Source organism: Hyperolius riggenbachi, chromosome 8, assembly GCF_040937935.1.
Source record: "Hyperolius riggenbachi isolate aHypRig1 chromosome 8, aHypRig1.pri, whole genome shotgun sequence".
NCBI lineage: Eukaryota > Metazoa > Chordata > Amphibia > Anura > Hyperoliidae > Hyperolius > Hyperolius riggenbachi.
The window spans coordinates 254,847,069-254,867,496 of NC_090653.1; the positions used below are offsets into that span (position 1 = coordinate 254,847,069).

At 44.6% G+C, this 20,428-nt stretch overlaps 1 protein-coding gene and 1 long non-coding RNA gene across 2 annotated transcripts in view; one reads left to right on the forward strand and one right to left on the reverse strand.

Moving 5' to 3' along the window:
• The window catches only part of LOC137527768 (P2Y purinoceptor 1-like), a 61,926-nt gene that overhangs the window by 20,077 nt on the left and 21,421 nt on the right, over window positions 1-20,428 (forward strand). The window contains exon 2 of the mRNA XM_068248642.1: window positions 15,693-16,372. Within this exon, the coding sequence (XP_068104743.1) occupies window positions 15,702-16,372 (671 nt within the window). The 5' untranslated portion in view covers window positions 15,693-15,701. The remainder of the gene's footprint in view (window positions 1-15,692; window positions 16,373-20,428) is intronic.
• Window positions 16,271-20,428, reverse strand: part of LOC137527771 (uncharacterized) — a 70,767-nt gene continuing 66,609 nt past the window's right edge. Inside the window, exon 3 of the long non-coding RNA XR_011023215.1 lies at window positions 16,271-16,743. This is a non-coding gene — a long non-coding RNA (uncharacterized lncRNA). The remainder of the gene's footprint in view (window positions 16,744-20,428) is intronic.

The following is a 20,428-nucleotide window of genomic DNA, read 5'->3' on the forward strand; positions in this document are numbered from 1 at the left end:
AGATGTTGTGGCATGACCTTAAAAAGGCGGTTCATGCTAGAAAACCCTCAAATAAAGCTGAATTACAACAATTCTGCAAAGATGAGTGGGCCAAAATTCCTCCAGAGCGCTGTAAAAGACTTGTTGCAAGTTATCGCAAATGCTTGATTGCAGTTATTGCTGCTAAGGGTGGCCCAACCAGTTATTAGGTTCAGGGGGCAATTTCTTTTTCACACAGGGCCATGTAGGTTTTGAGTTTTTTTTCTCACTAAATAATAAAAACCATCATTTAAAACTGCATTTTGTGTTCAATTATGTTATCTTTAACTAATAGTTAACGGTTTTTGATGAGCAAAAGAATAAGAAATCAGGAAGGGGGCAAATAGTTTTTCACACCACTGTATCTGCTTCTTTATGTGTTTTTTACTTCTAGGTTAGCATGGGTGTCACTTGTTCTTTAAATGTATGATGCCACCAGCAGGTAAGAAAGGGAGTTGCACCAACCCCCTAGGATAGCATTATCTACACTCCAATTGCCGAGCAATCATGGCGGGCTAGCCCTTCCAAACTTATACTTATATTACTGTGCTGCAGTATTGGTGTCGTTGGTGGTTTGCGCAAGATACATATAACCCGGTGGTCACAGTGGAAGCTGCCAGATTGGGATCATATGAGAGACTCACCCTGTTAGTGTTTAGAGGATCAAGCAATGATGCAAGGGTTACAATCCCAATGAAGACAACCACTAAAGTCTGGCAGGACATGATCAAGCTGAGTGGCGGGAATAAAACACTGTCGCCACGCTCTCCACTTTGGGATAACCCCAACCTTTCACACTTTGAAGACATACCTGATCCCTTGCTTTGGGCTCAGTATGGCATTGAAGCAATACATCATATACAGTAGTAGAAGATAGTGTTGGGCGAACACCTAGATGTTCGGGTTCGCGAACGTTCGCCGAACATCGCCGCGATGTTCGGGTGTTCGCGCCGAACTCCGAACATAATGGAAGTCAATGGGGACCCGAACTTTCGTGCTTTGTAAAGCCTCCTTACATGCTACATACCCCAAATTTACAGGGTATGTGCACATTGGGAGTGGGTACAAGAGGAAAATAATTTTAGCAGAAAGAGCTTATAGTTTTTGAGAAAATCAATTTTAAAGTTTCAAAGGGAAAACTGTCTTTTAAATGCGGGAAATGTCATGTTTCTTTGCACAGGTAACATGCTTTTTGTCGCCATGCAGTCATAAATGTAATACATATAAGAGGTTCCAGGAAAAGGGACCGGTAACGCTAACCCAGCAGCAGCACACGTGATGGAACAGGAGGAAGGTGGCGCAGGAGGAGAAGGCCACGCTTTGAGACACAACAACCCAGGCCTTGCATGAGGACAAGAAGCGTGCGGATAGCAATTTGCATTTTGTCGCCATGCAGTCATAAATGTAATACAGATGAGAGGTTCAATAAACAGGGACCGGAAACGCTAATCCATCACAGATGTTCATTGTTCATGTTACTTGGTTGGGGTCCGGGAGTGTTGCGTAGTCATTTCCAATCCAGGATTGATTCATTTTAATTTGAGTCAGACGGTCTGCATTTTCTGTGGAGAGGCGGATACGCCGATCTGTGACGATGTCTCCGGCAGCACTGAAACAGCGTTCCGACATAACGCTGGCTGCCGGGCAAGCCAGCACCTCTATTGCGTACATTGCCAGTTTGTGCCAGGTGTCTAGCTTCGATACCCAATAGTTGAAGGGTGCAGATGGATTGTTCAACACATCTATGCCATCTGACATGTAGTCCTTGACCATCTTCTCCAGGCGATCGGTGTTGGAGGTGGATCTGCACGCTTGCTGTTCTGTGTGCTGCTGCATGGGTGTCAGAAAATTTTCCCACTCCAAGGACACTGCCGATACCATTCCCTTTTGGGCACTAGCTGCGGCTTGTGTTGTTTGCTGCCCTCCTGGTCGTCCTGGGTTTGCGGAAGTCAGTCTGTCGGCGTACAACTGGCTAGAGGAGGGGGAGGATGTCAATCTCCTCTCTAAAGTCTCCACAAGGGCCTGCTGGTATTCTTCCATTTTGACCTGTCTGACTCTTTCTTCAAGCAGTTTTGGAACATTGTGTTTGTACCGTGGATCCAGAAGGGTATAAACCCAGTAATTGGTGTTGTCCAGAATGCGCACAATGCGTGGGTCGCGTTCAATGCAGTCCTAGGCCGAAGAGGTCATAGCCTAGGGTCACAAAAACCTGTTTATTTGGGTAATTTCAATGGTAGTGATGCTGACGTACATAAATCTCAGCCATGGCCGTTAGCAACGTCTGAATTTCATGAAATGTCTCATGCAGGTAGAAGACATATTGTTAGACTTGGATTCCAAAGATGGGGTCCCTACATCTCTGTAAACCAGAGTTACAGGGGTCCAAAATTGGTAAAATCCCCCATAGGCTTTCATTGCCTCCCTATTTCACTTTCCAAAATCTCACATCTTTTCAAAGGGCAATTGCTCAGCAGTGGCAAATTTTCTAGCATTGTAGGGACCCTTAGGGGGAACATGACTGGTGAGTTTTGGGCCCCTAGGCCGAAGAGGTCATAGCCTAGGGTCACAAAAACCTGTTTATTTGGGCAATTTCAATAGTGGCGAGTCTGACGTACATAAATCGCAGCAATGGCCGTTAGCAACGTCTGAATCTCACGAAATGTCTCATGCAGGTAGAAGACATATTGTTAGACTTGGATTCCAAAGATGGGGTCTCTACATCTCTGCAAACCAGAGTTACAGGGCTCCAAAATTGGTAAAATCCCCCATAGGCTTTCATTGGGCCTACTATTTACCGTTCCAAAATCTCACACCATTTCAAAGGGCAATGGCTCAGCAGTGGCAAAACTCACCAGTCATGATCCCCCTAAGAGTCCCCACAATGCTAGAAAATTTGGTACTGCTGAGCCATTGCCCTTTGAAAAGATGTGAGATTTTTGAAAGTGAAATAGTGAGGCAATGAAAGCCTATGGGGGATTTTTCCAATTTTGGACCCCTGTAACTCTGGTTTGCAGAGATGTAGGGACCCCATCTTTGGAATCCAAGTCTAACAATATGTCTTCTACCTGCATGAGACATTTCGTGAAATTCAGACGTTGCTAACGGCCATGGCTGAGATTTATGTACGTCAGCATCACTACCATTGAAATAGCCCAAATAAACAGGTTTTTGTGACCCTAGGCTATGACCTCTTCGGCCTAGGGGCCCGAAACTCACCAGTCATGTTCCCCCTAAGGGTCCCTACAATGCTAGAAAATTTGCCACTGCTGAGCAATTGCCCTTTGAAAAGATGTGAGATTTTGGAAAGTGAAATAGGGAGGCAATGAAAGCCATGGGGGATTTTACCAATTTTGGACCCCTGTAACTCTGGTTTGCAGAGATGTAGGGACCCCATCTTTGGAATCCAAGTCTAACTATATGTCTTCTACCTGCATGAGACATTTCGTGAAATTCAGACGTTGCTAACGGCCATGGCTGAGATTTATGTACGTCAGCATCACTACCATTGAAATTGCCCAAATAAACAGGTTTTTGTGACCCTAGGCTATGACCTCTTCGGCCTAGGGGCCCGAAACTTACCAGTTATGATCCCCTAACAGTTCCTACAATGCTAGAAAATTTGCCACTGCTGAGCAATTGCCCTTTGAAAAGATGTGAGATTTTGGAACTGTAAATAGGAGGCCCAATAAAAGCCTATGGGGGATTTTACCAAATTTGGAGCCCTGTAACTCTGGTTTGCAGAGATGTAGGGAACCCATCTTTGGAGCCCAAGTCTAACAATATGTCTTCTACCTGCATGAGACATTTCGTGAGATTCAGACGTTGCTAACGGCCATTGCTGCGATTTATGTACGTCAGACTCGCCACCATTGAAATTGCCCAAATAAACAGGTTTTTGTGACCCTAGGCTATGACCTCTTCGGCCTAGGGGCCCGAAACTCACCAGTCATGTTCCCCCTAAGGGTCCCTACAATGCTAGAAAATTTGCCACTGCTGAGCAATTGCCCTTTGAAAAGATGTGAGATTTTGGAAAGTGAAATAGGGAGGCAATGAAAGCCTATGGGGGATTTTACCAATTTTGGACCCCTGTAACTCTGGTTTGCAGAGATGTAGGGACCCCATCTTTGGAATCCAAGTCTAACAATATTTCTTCTACCTGCATGAGACATTTCGTGAAATCCAGACGTTGCTAACGGCCATGGCTGAGATTTATGTACGTCAGCATCACTACCATTGAAATTGCCCAAATAAACAGGTTTTTGTGACCCTAGGCTATGACCTCTTCGGCCTAGGACTGCATTGAACGCGACCCACGCATTGTGCGCATTCTGGACAACACCAATTACTGGGTTTATACCCTTCTGGATCCACGGTACAAACACAATGTTCCAAAACTGCTTGAAGAAAGAGTCAGACAGGTCAAAATGGAAGAATACCAGCAGGCCCTTGTGGAGACTTTAGAGAGGAGATTGACATCCTCCCCCTCCTCTAGCCAGTTGTACGCCGACAGACTGACTTCCGCAAACCCAGGACGACCAGGAGGGCAGCAAACAACACAAGCCGCAGCTAGTGCCCAAAAGGGAATGGTTTCGGCAGTGTCCTTGGAGTGGGAAAATTTTCTGACACCCATGCAGCAGCACACAGAACAGCAAGCGTGCAGATCCACCTTCAACACCGATCGCCTGGAGAAGATGGTCAAGGACTACATGTCAGATGGCATAGCTGTGTTGAACAATCCATCTGCACCCTTCAACTATTGGGTATCGAAGCTAGACACCTGGCACAAACTGGCAATGTACGCAATAGAGGTGCTGGCTTGCCCGGCAGCCAGCGTTATGTCGGAACGCTGTTTCAGTGCTGCCGGAGGCATCGTCACAGATCGGCGTATCCGCCTCTCCACATAAAATGCAGACCGTCTGACTCAAATTAAAATGAATCAATCCTGGATTGGAAACGACTACGCAACACTCCCGGACCCCAACCAAGTAACATGAACAATGAACATCTGTGATGGGTTAGCGTTCCCGGTCCCTGTTTATTGAACCTCTCATCTGTATTACATTTATGACTGCATGGCGACAAAATGCAAATTGCTATCCGCACACTTCTTGTCCTCATGCAAGGCCTGGGTTGTTGTGTCTCAAAGCGTGGCCTTCTCCTCCTGCGCCACCCTCCTCCTGTTCCATCACGTGTGCTGCTGCTGGGTTAGCGTTACCGGTCCCTTTTCCTGGAACCTCTTATATGTATTACATTTATGACTGCATGCCGACAAAAAGCATGTTACCTGTGCAAAGAAAACAGACATTTCCCGCATTTAAAAGACAGTTTTCCCTTTGAAACTTTAAAATCGATTTTCTCCAAAACTATAGGCTCTTTTTGCTAAATTTTTTTTCCTCTTGTACCCACTCCCAATGTGCACATACCCTGTAAATTTGGGGTATGTAGCATGTAAGGAGGCTTTTCAAAGCACGAAAGTTCGGGTCCCCATTGAATTCCATTATGTTCGGAGTTCGGCTCGAACACCCGAACATCGCGGCCATGTTCGGCCCGAACCCGAACATCTAGATGTTCGCCCAACACTACACGTGACCCGTTCGGCCAATCACAGCGCTAGCCGAACGTTCGGGTAACGTTTGGCCATGCGCTCTTAGTTCGGCCATATGGCCGAACAGTTTGGCCGAACACCATCAGGTGTTCGGCCGAACTCGAACATCACCCGAACAGGGTGATGTTCTGCAGAACCCGAACAGTGGCGAACACTGTTCGCCCAACACTAGTAGAGGATGGGAAACTCCTGTCATTTAATCAACTTAAACAGCTTTACTCCCTCAAAAATAATATGTTCTTTCGTTATCTCCAGGTCAGTCATGCCTTTCGCTCACAATTTCCCGGAGGCAGAATACTCAACCTAGGCTCCTGCCACTTAGAAACTACACTAATGACGCGAATCATAGATAAAACACTATCCACATTATATTATGAGCTATTGCATACTGAAACTAAAGGGTGGGATAAATGTAAACATAAGTGGAACGAGGATATTGCGGGAATAGATAGCAAAGACTGGGAGGATATCTTGGAGGACTTTATCAAGCTCCCGATATGTTCTAATGATAGACTGATTCAAGTTAAGTTCCTGCATAGGACGTACATGACCCCAGTTCGGATGAACAGCATTTCATGTGCAAACAGTGCTACTTGCCCTAAATGCAACCAACAAGACGTTACCTTTTTTCATGTATTTTGGCAATGCCCTGTCATCGCTACGTTTTGAAAGCAGAACAGAAAATGGGTAAGCGCTCAAAACAAAAGTCTCTATTAATAAGTTCAGATGTGATTAGTGATGGCATCAATGCTGGCATCAAAAAACATCACAGGGACATATCCCCCCCCCCCCCAATGTGGAGAGACTCACCGGACTTGGCGGCCTAAGTGGGCCCGACAACGCCTCAGGGGTATAGGCCACCCCTCAGCCTCTCTGGCAACCTCCGGACTGCTGCACTCTCCACTTCCAGCTTGCTTGGCCAGTTTATGCGGATACCACCTCCATACAAAAACAGAAGCCGCACATAGCGTAAAAGTGCTAAAGGGTATAGTCCCACTTTTATTAAAAAAACTTAAAAACAACAGGCACAGCCTGTACGGGTTACTTTGGCGGCTACGCAGGAGTGGGGGACAGCAACAGCTATTGCTAGATGCTCTATCAGCCCGGCGTCTCCCCACCTCGTGAATCTACGGACCCCGCTGTGTAATACAAAATCGGCGCGTCAAACCCGTCACTGCGTCCAGTGACGTCAGTCGTTGCGCCGCTCCGTAGCTCCGCCCTACGCGTTTCATCGCTAGGCAACTCCTCAGGGGCTACTGAGCAAGGGAGCGGTGTGCATTTAAAGGCGGACGTGCGCGCGCAAATGGCTGTTACAGTACCCACTCCGCGTCACCGTCCACATAATGCAATTAATATACATTTAAACAATAAAACGGCAACATGAATAACATTGCACATAGGTAGGTTATAATTCATAATTATCAAGTAGTTAAAAGTATGACCGACACTAATGATTAATAGCTACAATAAAAACAAATGCCACAAGGTGGCACTAGTGGTTCAAATAACCAGATCTGTATTGCTGTAGAAGAATACCTCAAAAGCAACAGACCACCCACATCACCATCACATCAACTTGACAACAGGAACAGCAGTCAGTCAATAATATACAGCAAGTATTTTTACCCCAAAACGTAGTAAATTAAACATACCAATATTGAATTCATCAAAATTGACAATACTGTCAGCAAGCGATCAATAACACACAGTAAACAATCCCATCCCTTCAGTCCCACCCCGTTTCCCAGGTCTATCTTTAGTTAGTACTAATAAAGCAGTTTAGGTCAATGTCAATATTCAGGCCCCCAGGCTCCAGAACCCCCATTTTGTGGATCCACTGAGTTTCTAATTTGGATACCTCTCTTGTACGATCAGTCCCTCTCCATTGATTTTGCACCTTCTGTACCCCACACATCTTTAGGCCAGCAGTACAAGAGCCATGATGAGTGGAAAAGTGTCTAGGGACACTATGTTGTTGAAAACCCTTCCCAATTTTATATATGTGCTCCCCCCATGTCTTATGTAGTGCTCTAGTGGTCCTCCCAATATACTGGAGGCCACATGCACACCATAATACATAGACCGCATATGACGTATTGCAGGTAATGAAGTCTCTAATTTTAAAGGTGATGCCATTATGGAACGACTTGACCGAAGTGGTCTTGACAGTATAACCTTCACGGTAAGCCCTGCAGTCCCGGCAGGGATAAAAGCCCTCCGTCTGCCAGGGATTTCTCAATATCTTAGGGGGATCAACACAACTCGGGGCCAGGGCATCTTTAAGATTTTTGGCTCTTCTATAGATGAACCCAGGACGTTCAGGGATATGGGCCTTGAGTACAGGGTCTTGCTGCAAACTCCCCCAATGTTTTTTAAAAATTGCTTCAACCTGTCTATACTGTCTGCTATACCCCGTGAGGAATGAAAAGTCCATATTATTACTACCACGAGCTTGTGGTTCAAAAGTAAGGGCTCTGTCTAATTCTCCAATCTGCTCACGTTGCTGATAGACCATGTGCGGGTCGTACCCCTTCTCAATAAACCTCTTGGCCAACTTGTCTGACTGGGAGTGATAATCATCAAGGTGAGAACAGTTCCTCCGTATCCGAAGGAACTGTCCCCTTGGGACACCCCTGATCCAATTGGGGTGATGGCAGCTACCGACCGGAATGTAACCATTCCGGTCAGTCTCTTTAAAGTGAGTACGTGTCCACAGACTAGATCCGGACTTATGAATCTCCAGATCCAGAAACACGACAGACTCAGGACTACTAACTGCCGTAAGCACAATGCCGACATCGTTTCCATTAAGTATGGTGATATACTCATTAAACGTGAGCAGATTGGAGAATTAGACAGAGCCCATACTTTTGAACCACGAGCTCGTGGTAGTAATAATATGGACTTTTCATTCCTCACGGGGTATAGCAGACAGTATAGACAGGTTGAAGCAATTTTTAAAAAACATTGGGGGAATTTGCAGCAAGACCCTGTACTCAAGGCCCATATCCCTGAACATCCTGGATCCACAAAATGGGGGTTCTGGAGCCTGGGGGCCTGAATATTGACATTGACCTAAACTGCTTTATTAGTACTAACTAAAGATAGACCTGGGAAACGGGGTGGGACTGAAGGGATGGGATTGTTTACTGTGTGTTATTGATAGAGTTGAGCCGAAATTTTCGTAATTTCGCATTACTATAATTACGCATGCGAATTTTGCGATTACGATGCGAAATTAGCGTAGCGAAATTGCCATTAAAATCGTAATTGAAAATACCGTAAGCGTAATTTTCAACGCGAAATTTCGCGTTTCGTTCATGCCGTAATTTCGCATTAAACGCTACCGTAATTTCGCGTTAAACCGTAACGCTCTGTATAATATAAAAAAGCCGCCGACTTTAAGGGTTAATAGCAAAGCCCCCTTAAATGCTAAGAGCCTCAAATTTGGAGAATATATTAAGGAGATCAGGAAGAATAAGAGGAAAAAATTTTTTTTTCAAAAAGACCGTATAGTTTTTGAGAAAATCAATGTTAAAGTTTCAAAGTAAAAATGTATACATTTAAAAACCCGCCGACTTTAACGGTTAATAGCAAAGCCTGCTTAAAGTTTAGAAACACCAAATTCCTAGGGTATATTAAGGGGATCAGTGGGAATAAGAGGAACATTTTTTTTTTCAAAAAGACCTTATAGTTTTTGAGAAAATCGATTTTTAAGTTTCAAGGGCAAAAATGTCTTTTAAATGCGGAAAATGTCAGTTTTTTTTGCACAGGTAACAATAGTGTATTATTTTCATAGATTCCCCCAAGTGGGAAGAGTTTTACTTACTTCGTTCTGAGTGTGGGAAATATAAAAAAAAAACGACGTGGGGTCCCCCCTCCCAGACCTCTTTAACCCCTTGTCCCCCATGCAGGCTGGGATAGCCAGAATGCGGAGCACCGGCCGCGTGGGGCTCCGCACCCTGACTATACCAGCCCGCATGGTCCATGGATTGGGGGGGTCTCGGAAGGGGAGGGGCAGCCAAGCTTTCCCCTCCCCCTCCGAGCCCTTGTCCAATCCAAGGACAAGGGGCTCTTCTTCACCTCCGATGGGCGGTGGAGGTGGAGGCCGCGATTTCCTGGGTGGGGGGTTCATGGTGGAATCTGGGAGTCCCCTTTAAAAAGGGGTCCCCCAGATGCCCACCCCCCCTCCCAGGAGAAATGAGTATAGAGGTACTTGTACCCCTTACCCATTTCCTTTAAGAGTTAAAAGTAAATAAACACACAAACACATAGAAAAAGTATTTTAATTGAACAAAAAACATAACCACGAAAAAAGTCCTTTAATATTCTTAATTAACCATTAATACTTACCTGTCCCTTTAAATAAATGATCCCACGCAATATCCTCGGAAATGTTCTATCAGTTACAATGTAACAAAGTTATTACAATGTAACAACTTTGTTACATTGTAACTACGCCGCACCCGACGTCACTCGCCGCTCACCCGCCGCACGGACCCGACAGAGCTCTGAGCTATATAGCTCAGAGCTCTCTAAGCATCTTTGTATTTGGGCTCCAAGGAGCCCCATTGGTCCTTAGCAGACCAATGGGGTTCCTTCTGATTTGAAGGAACCCCATTGGTCTGCTAAGGACCAATGGGGCTCCTTGGAGCCCAAATACAAAGATGCTTAGAGAGCTCTGAGCTATATAGCTCAGAGCTCTGTCGGGTCCGTGCAGGACGCTAAGTCCCCGTCGGCTCCGCTGCCCTCCCCGCCTCTCCCACATGTCACCCACATGTCACCCACATGTGGGTGACATGTGGGTGACAGATGTGGGCGGGGTGGACAGCGGGAGCTGCGGGGACTTAGCGTCCTGCAAGGACGCGTAAGTGTATGCGGCGGGTGAGCGGCGAGTGACGTCGGGTGCGGCGTAGTTACAATGTAACAAAGTTGTTACATTGTAATAACTTTGTTACATTGTAACTGATAGAACATTTCCGAGGATATTTCGAGGAATCATTTATTTAAAGGGACAGGTAAGTATTAATGGTTAATTAAGAATATTAAAGGACTTTTTTCGTGGTTATGTTTTTTGTTCAATTAAAATACTTTTTCTATGTGTTTGTGTGTTTATTTACTTTTAACTCTTAAAGGAAATGGGTAAGGGGTACAAGTACCTCTATACTCATTTCTCCTGGGAGGGGGGGTGGGCATCTGGGGGACCCCTTTTTAAAGGGGACTCCCAGATTCCACCATGAACCCCCCACCCAGGAAATCGCGGCCTCCACCTCCACCGCCCATCGGAGGTGGAGAAGAGCCCCTTGTCCTTGGATTGGACAAGGGCTCGGAGGGGGAGGGGAAAGCTTGGCTGCCCCTCCCCTTCTGAGACCCCCCAATCCATGGACCATGCGGGCTGGTATAGTCAGGGTGCGGAGCCCCACGCGGCCGGTGCTCCGCATTCTGGCTATCCCAGCCTGCATGGGGGACAAGGGGTTAAAGAGGTCTGGGAGGGGGGACCCCACGTAGTTTTTTTTTTATATTTCCCACACTCAGAACGAAGTAAGTAAAACTCTTCCCACTTGGGGGAATCTATGAAAATAATACACTATTGTTACCTGTGCAAAAAAAACTGACATTTTCCGCATTTAAAAGACATTTTTGCCCTTGAAACTTAAAAATCGATTTTCTCAAAAACTATAAGGTCTTTTTGAAAAAAAAAATTTTCCTCTTATTCCCACTGATCCCCTTAATATACCCTAGGAATTTGGTGTTCCTAAACTTTAAGCAGGCTTTGCTATTAACTGTTAAAGTCGGCGGGTTTTTAAATGTATACATTTTTACTTTGAAACTTTAACATTGATTTTCTCAAAAACTATAAGGTCTTTTTGAAAAAAATTTTTTTCCTCTTATTCCTTCTGATCTCCTTAATATATTCTCCAAATTTGAGGCTCTTAGCATTTAAGGGGGCTTTGCTATTAACCCTTAAAGTCGGCGGCTTTTTTATATTATACGGAGCGTTACGGTTTAACGCGAAATTACGGTAGCGTTTGATGCGAAATTACGGCATGAACAAATACCCATTGTAATGCGAAAATTACGCTTACGCGAAATTTCGCGAAATCCTTCTTCATTACGATTATGTACTTACGGCCATAATCGTAATTACACTAATTACGCGAAATTTCGCGAAATCGTAATTAGGTCATTATGCTCATCTCTAGTTATTGATCGCTTGCTGACAGTATTGTCAATTTTGATGAATTCAATATTGGTATGTTTAATTTACTACGTTTTGGGGTAAAAATACTTGCTGTATATTATTGACTGACTGCTGTTCCTGTTGTCAAGTTGATGTGATGGTGATGTGGGTGGTCTGTTGCTTTTGAGGTATTCTTCTACAGCAATACAGATCTGGTTATTTGAACCACTAGTGCCACCTTGTGGCATTTGTTTTTATTGTAGCTATTAATCATTAGTGTCGGTCATACTTTTAACTACTTGATAATTATGAATTATAACCTACCTATGTGCAATGTTATTCATGTTGCTGTTTTATTGTTTAAATGTATATTAATTGCATTATGTGGACGGTGACGCGGAGTGGGTACTGTAACAGCCATTTGCGCGCGCACGTCTGCCTTTAAATGCACGCCGCTCCCTTGCTCAGTAGCCCCTGAGGAGTTGCCTAGCGATGAAACGCGTAGGGCGGAGCTACGGAGCGGCGCAACGTCTGACGTCACTGGACGCAGTGACGGGTTTGACGCGCCGATTTTGTATTACACAGCGGGGTCCGCAGATTCACGAGGTGGGGAGATGCCGGGCTGATAGAGCATCTAGCAATAGCTGTTGCTGTCCCCCACTCCTGCGTAGCCGCCAGAGTAACCCGTACAGGCTGTGCCTGTTGTTTTTAAGTTTTTTTAATAAAAGTGGGACTATTCCCTTTAGCACTTTTACGCTATGTGCGGCTTCTGTTTTTGTATGGAGGTGGTATCCGCATAAACTGGCCAAGCAAGCTGGAAGTGGAGAGTGCAGCAGTCCGGAGGTTGCCAGAGAGGCTGAGGGGTGGCCTATACCCCTGAGGCGTTGTCGGGCCCACTTAGGCCGCCAAGTCCGGGGAGTCTCTCCACGTTGGGGGGGGGGGGGGAGATATGTCCCTGTGATGTTTTTTGATGCCAGCATTGATGCCATCACTAGGGTTGCCAGGTGTCCGGTTTTACACCGGACAGTCCGGTTTTTGTGCGCTGTGTCCAGTGTAAAAAAACATGCTAAACCGGACAATTAAGTTGTCCGGTTTTAGAGCCCCCCCCCCGCAGCGCAGGAGGAGAACAGCGCAGCAGAGAGAGAGCTGGGAGCAGCGGTGGAGAAGGGGGGCAATCTCCCCCCCCCTTCCCTCACCTTAGGGTGCTCTCTCTCCCCCGCTGTCTCCTCCAATATGATGTGCAGGGCTGGCGAGTGGCTGCAGGCGGAACTTCCCTCTGTTCGGGTCCCGCAGCCGCTGAGAATCTCATTCATGAGCCGGACAACACTATCAGTCTGAATAGTGTTGTCCGGCTCATGAATGATTCGGATCTTTGATCCGGATCTTTTTTGAGTCGAAACTCAGCGGCTGCGGGACCCGAACTTCCGGCGCCTACGACACAGAGGTAAGTTCCGCCCGCAGCCACCCACCAGCCTGCACATCAATATTGGAGGAGACAGCGGGGGAGAGAGACAGCACCCTAAGGTGAGGGAAGAAGGGGGGGGGAGATTGCCCCCCTTCCCCCCGCCCCTGGCTACCTATTCTGGGCACATATAGCCCCTGGCTACCTATTCTGGGCACATATAGCCCCTGGCTACCTATTCCGGGCACATATACCCCCTGGCTACCTATTCCGGGCACATATACCCCCTGGCTACCTATTCCGGGCACATATACCCCCTGGCTACCTATTCCGGGCACATATAACCCCTGGCTACCTATTCCGGGCACATATAGCCCCTGGCTACCTATTCCGGGCACATATAGCCCCTGGCTACCTATTCTGGGCACATATAGCCCCTGGCTACCTATTCTGGGCACATATACCCCCTGGCTACCTATTCTGGGCACATATACCCCCTGGCTACATATACTGGGACATATATACCCCTGCCTACGTATACTGGGACATTTACACCCCTGCCTACATATACTGGGACATTTACACCCCTGCCTACATATACTGGGACATATATACCCCCTGGCTACATATACTGGGCACATATATCCCTGGCTACATATACTGGGAACACTGGCTGTTTGTCATTATGTGCATTTAGTGGTGAAAAGCTGTCTCTTTTGTGCATTTACTGGTGAAAAGCTGTCTCTTATTATGTGCATTTACTGGTGAAAAGCTGTGTCTTATTATGTGCATTTACTGGTGAAAAGCTGTCTCTTGTGCATTTACTGGGGAAAAGCTGTCTCTTATTATGTGCATTTACTGGCGAAAAGGTGTCTCTTATAATGTGCATTTACTGGTGAAAAGCTGTCTCTTATGTGCAGTTACTGGTGAAAAACTGTCTCTTATGTGCACTGGACCAGTACTACTGGTGAGGACAGTTAGTGACATGGCTATGTACTCTGTAATGTGCTGCAGAAGATGTCAGTGCGATATAAATACTATAATTTTTTTTTAAAAAAAGCCCATTGCTTAGCCCCACTCTACATAAAAGTGCGCTTCTGACTTCGCCCCTAACTCCACCCCCTGTCCGGTTTTCTCCTTCAGCCGACCTGGCAACCCTAGCCATCACTGATCACATCTGAACTTATTAATAGAGACTTTTGTTTTGAGCGCTTACCCATTTTCTGTTCTGATTTCAAATAGCTATTTCACTAATAGTCAGTCAGCGCTCCACCGTGCATGGACTGGTGTTTACAAAACTCTTATAAAGCATTTAACCATTTATTCCATTTCCTGTGAGCGCTTATGTACATTTCTGCTTTTATCGCTACGTTTTGGACCGAAGTTTTACAGATAATTAATGCCATTTTAACCATCCAACTTGTTCCTGATCCTAAGTTGGTGCTCCTGGGGATAATGGGCGAAACCTCCCTCAATAAGCATGCTCAGTATTTAATTCAACTACTTACCTTTTATGGTCGCAAAGAAATACTAAGAGTATGGAAGGGCGCTGGGGGCCCCTCGATTAATCAGTGGAAAAGAACAGTAAACCGATCTTTGACATTATATAAACTGACCTATTTAAGTAGGAATTGTCCAAACAAATTTGAAAAAATTTGGTCTCTATGGACTGGTAATCCACTCCTTCCTAAGCTAAAGGTATAATATTTAATATTAATAACTTTAATTTGGATATAGCGCCTGGTGGTGTGGTGCTGGGGGGCGGGGGTGGAGGCGACCTAACTAGCCTGTTCTTCCCTTCCTCTGTTTCTCCTCTTTTTCTCTTCTCTCCCTTTAAGCTATATACCCTGCATTAATACAGAGGTTATAATTTGATGTACTATAATTAAGTTAGGACAAAGTATGTAATGCTCCTGATACAATTTGGGCTCCCTGAACTCTATGGACAATTCTTAAAAGAATCTCTAGGAAGGAGCCACTATGTACTAGAGTATCCTGTACTATGATTTATGATATTGTTGACCTCTGATTGTATCTAAGCTTAATTCTGTCCTGTTGTGGCCTCTTGGCAATGTTTTGTTGTATTAAAATCAATAAAATGACTTGTTAAAAAAAAAAAGAAAGGGCGTTGCAGCAATCCTAGCAAGTGATTATTAGCATTTATGAGGAACATACAATGCTTCTTTTCCTTTCGATTTACAACTTGAAAATACAGAAGCACTCTCAAACAAAGGAAGAACTTGTGTTACTCTGTACTAGATGAGCAAGACAACCCAGACACTCCTATGAGATCGTTGTCTAGGAATAGGTGAGTTATTAGGACTTTATATGGTTTGGGCCACGAGTTGGTAGGTGGGACAATATAGGCAGAACTTTTGTAAAATGTCAAATGATATGACTACAGTAATAATTCATTTGTTTGTTCATGAAAGATACTGTATATTAAAGTGTAATATTCTGACTGATGTCCAGTTTCCTCTTTTCAGACTTTTGAGATGTTAAACTCGTCTATGAACTCAACCGGCTGTCAGCCACAGCACATCAACCCATTCATCCCCATCTTCCTCACATTCATTTTCTTCATCGGCTTCACCTTAAACTGCATCAGTGTATGGATATTTTGGTTCAAGGTCAAACAATGGAACTCAACAGTGGTCCTCCAGTTCAATTTGGCAGTCTCTGATGCCATCATCACTCCTGCTGTACCTTTGATCGTTGCATACTCATTGACTGACCATTGGACCTTTGGATTATTTTTGTGCCAGTTCAAGGTCTTCTTGCTCAGCACTCACATGTACGGAAGCATCTACTTCCTCACCGTAATAAGCATCCACCGATATTTCACTGTCGCCCACAATGTCAGAAGAAAGACTCTGACCACCAAACCTTTCATCACAAAACTTTGCCTTATCATCTGGGGCTGTCTTCTGTGTCAAGGTATTCCATTTTTCTTTGTCCTCAAAATTTCTGACGTTCATGGAGTTACAAAGTGTCTTAGCATACATCAGTCTGAACAAGCAGTTTTATTTTTCGTCTGGAATTGGATCATCCTCTTCTCTGGGCTTCTCATTCCTTTCTCCATAACACTGGTTTGCTATAGCCTTTTGATTCGATACATTCGCAAAGTCAACCCGATGAACACTCTCAGCAAAGTAATGGTGTCCAGGTCAGTCTTGACCATCTTCATCTCCTTGATAATATTCATAGTTTGTTACATTCCTGTACATATCACCAGGACCATGGGTGTTACTGTTGTATTGTTTTCCCCATCTCTATGCTCGTTCTTGGAAAGTATTGAGGTTGCTTATTACATCACTTGGATGACATCAGCAACAAATTGCTGCTTGGATCCCATACTGTACTGTTTTGCTTCTGAGAGATTTAAAAACACGTTCACAAGTTGGTGGATTTTTCTGAAAAAGCACCATGGCAGGAACATCTTGGCTCAAGATGACCAAACTGAGGCACGTTCAGATACCCAGTGCACTGCTCCACTCCCGTCTACAACTTTCACAGAAGCAGGCCTCACGGGATCAGCTGAACAAGAAAAATGAACACTGAGTACTGAAATAAGGCGTTCTATAGTCAAAACATACAATTCCGCTAAGTTTGGAAACAGATGACATGACTGTCTGCAGGTTTTAGTGAACCCAAAGTCGAAACTGTTCAAAAATGAAATACTTACCTAAGAGGAGGGAAGCCTCTGGATCATATAGTCTTCCCGGGTCCTCCTCGCTCTTGTTGGCACTTGCCGAGACCTTCCTTTCCATCAGGGCTGCGCTCCATTTCTGGCACAAGCGTGGCTGTGCTGCATTCACGCAAGCACCCACGAGAGGCTCTGGCTTACTGTGCAGGCATGGTTGTACTCACGCAGGTACAGTACAGCCACACTCATGCTTGAAGAGGGGAGTGGCTCCGATCAGATTTCTGAAAAACCCTTTTTAGAAATCTTTTGGGGGTTTGCAAGTGGCAAAGGGGGACCGGAGGATGTAGTGGGAAACCTCTACAGGATCCAGAGGCTTTCTTCTTCTTAAAAAGAGACTCTGTAACAAAATGTTGATCCTTATTTCTTCTATCCTATATGTTTCTATAGCTGTTCTAATGTGTTCTGTCGTACTGCTACCTTTCCTATTTGCACAGTGGCTGTATTATCTCTGTTATATGATCTAATCTTCTCTCCTATGTCGGCTCTGTCGGGCTGAGGCAGTCAGGCTGGAATGTGCTGTGCTGCTTGTGATTGGATAGAAGCTATACACACCCTCTCTTAACTTTTTCTCCTGAGTTATCTCCTAGGAAATCATATTCATTTTCTCTTTAAAGTAACATTTTGGCATTTTACAATTGAAAAAGTACCCAAAAGTTGTTGAAAAAGTAGTATTAAAATTAATTTGAGTATTTTCTTGTTTGCTGGTGACTGAAAAGGTATTTTATGGCAAGGTGTAAAATAACACCTAGGAAACAACTCAGGAGAAAAAGTGAATTGCAAAAGGGCCCAGGTTGTAAATCACCCTTCTCCATTGCTTATCATCCCTGTGCAAATGTTATGATAACTAGTCATGTTTGTAATGTAAGCAGTACAACAGCAGCATGCGTATATTTTAAAACAAAGCTAAAATTAGTCCTGTAAGTTCAATGATTTATTGCGCAGCCTCAATATGACAGCAGAGGCGTAGCTAGAGTTTTAAGCGCCCGGGGACAAAGACAGTTTTTGCGCCCCTCCCTGGACAAAATGAGCATAGCCACCCATCAGAATGTGGTTGTGGTCATGGGTGGAGTCAAATGTACAAATGCTATTTAGATAGCCAGATTTTCCCCCGTTTAGATAGCCAAATGTGCCCTCTTCCTCCATTCAGATATCCAGATGTGCCCCCTTTAACCTCCTTGGTGGTAATCCAGAGCTCGAGTCGGGGCAGAAAACCGCAGCTTAGAGCGGTAATCCCGACCTGTGCTTGCGGTAGCTGCCGAAGGCTGTGTGCAGAGCAATGCGCACAGCGGGCGTTTCTACATAACTCCCAGGGGATCCCGACATCGGCCGCAATTCTTCTTCCGCTCCTCCGAGGCTCTGCTTCCTCCTCGTGAGATCACCAGCTGTCGTCATGAAAAGTGACGACAGCCGGCAAACTCACATGACGACAGTCGGCAAACTCACTTTAGAGTTGCAGCGCCACCTGGAGGATGGAGGGAAAACTGCAGTGCTGGAGCCCAGGGAGGTGAGTGATTGCTGGGGCTGTGCAGATCTCTCTAGCAGCATGATTTTTTCCAGGTTTTAAGGTCAGAAAGGGGTGCAAAAAAATGCACCGCTATTAGACCCTAAAATCCGGAAAGAATCATAACGCCAAGGGGGTTAAATGGCCAAGTTTGCCCCCCCCCCCCCTTTATATAGCCAGATGTGCCTCCTTCCCCATTTAGATAGCCAGGTGTGCCCCCCTATAGATAGCCAGATGTGTCCAGCTCTTCTACTTCTGTTAAAGATTCTGTACTCTTGTGCAGAGGCAGGGAGAGAAGCAGGGACACTTCGGGCAACCAGCGAAAACACACGAGGGTGTAGGGGCCATGCTAAGCGCCCTCACAGTGCTGTGCCTGGGGACATATGTACCCCCTTGCCCACCCATAGCAACGCCTCTGTACTAAAGCACTTTTTTTCAAATCTGTCAATCTTCACAGAAAAGTGCTGATCCCAGATCGTCACTTTTCAAAGTACGGAGATTTAAAAAACAGTGATACATCAGAAAAATACTGTTTTTCAGTTGATTGCCACCTTTGTAAATACACCCGTTGCAATTTTGCTTCCATTGTCTGATGAGCAGGTCAGTAAATTCCTGAAACTTTCAGAGAATTGCTGGAAAGTACCTCTAAATTTTGTGCTCGTTTTAGGTCAAGTTCCTGTTTTCATGCCGGAAAGAAAGACAGTTAATTTAACCATTTCAGCCCGCGGGGATTTTTTACTTTATGTATCAGAGCAATTTTCCCCTGCCATTCATTCCCTAATAACTGTATCACTACTTAACACAATTTATTGATCTGTATCTTGTTTTTTCCGCCACTAATTAGGCTTTCTTTGGGTGGTACATTTTGCTAAGAATTATTTTTTTATAAATGCATTTTAACAGGATTAATAAGAAAAAAATGAAAAAAAAAATTCATTATTTCTCAGTTTTTGTCCACTATAGCTTTAAAATAATCCATGCTACCATAATTAAAACCTATGCATTTGATTTGCCCGTTTGTCTCAGTTATGAAACCATTTACATTTTGTCCCTATCACAATGTATGGCGCCGATATTTTATTTGGAAATAAAGGTGCATTTTTTTCCGTTTTGCGTCCATCACTATTTACAAGCTTATAATTTAAAAAGTGTTCGTAATATACCCTCTTCACATGCATATTTAAAAAGTTCAGACCCTTAGGTAACTATATATGGGTTGTTGTTTTTTTTTTTAATTGTAATTTTTTTTTTCCATTAAAAAATGTATTTGGGTAATATTTTGGTGTGGGAAATAAACAGTTAATTTTTAATGTTATTATATGTGTAAATTGTAATGTAAAAAATATGTAGATGTACTATTGAGTTAATTTTTTTCTTCTTGTTCTTCTCGATCACCAGAAGCACAAGGAGGACGGAGAAACATTTTATTTGCAGAAAGACTGAAGCCTCTAGTAAGAGCGCTTTGTTTTTTCTGCTGGGGACACGGATCAGTGATTGGGAACCATATTTCCGTTCACTGATCCCAGGGCTACCGGGGACAGCACGGGGGCGCGCCCGCAATCGCACCGCAACAGAGCAGCCGTCTGGACGTGAGGATCATGTCTGGGCGGCAGAAATGGTTAAAGAGGTCCTGTAGTGACACACAGCAGAATGCAGTAAGTTATTCGGGATACTCACTTTTATGGTAATTTTCCTGGTTTCAGCATCAGAAGTACCTATAGCTATATATTGCTGTATATTGTATGTAACCCCCACTCCCAGTGATGGTTAGCCCTGGCTGATTAGTTATGCGGAATTCTCAATCCCAGAGCATTGTGGGAGATCAGGTATATTTTGTATCGCTTTGGAAATTCTCGGAAACAAACATTCCGCAGAGATCACCTGCCAGTACTAAATATGTTACCACCTGAATATAAATAAGGGAGAGGAAAGATTTTACAGTGAGCAAAGAATGACTAAATAATTTATGAACGAGTATTGTAAAAAAAAAAAAAAAAAAGCAATTTTATTCATTA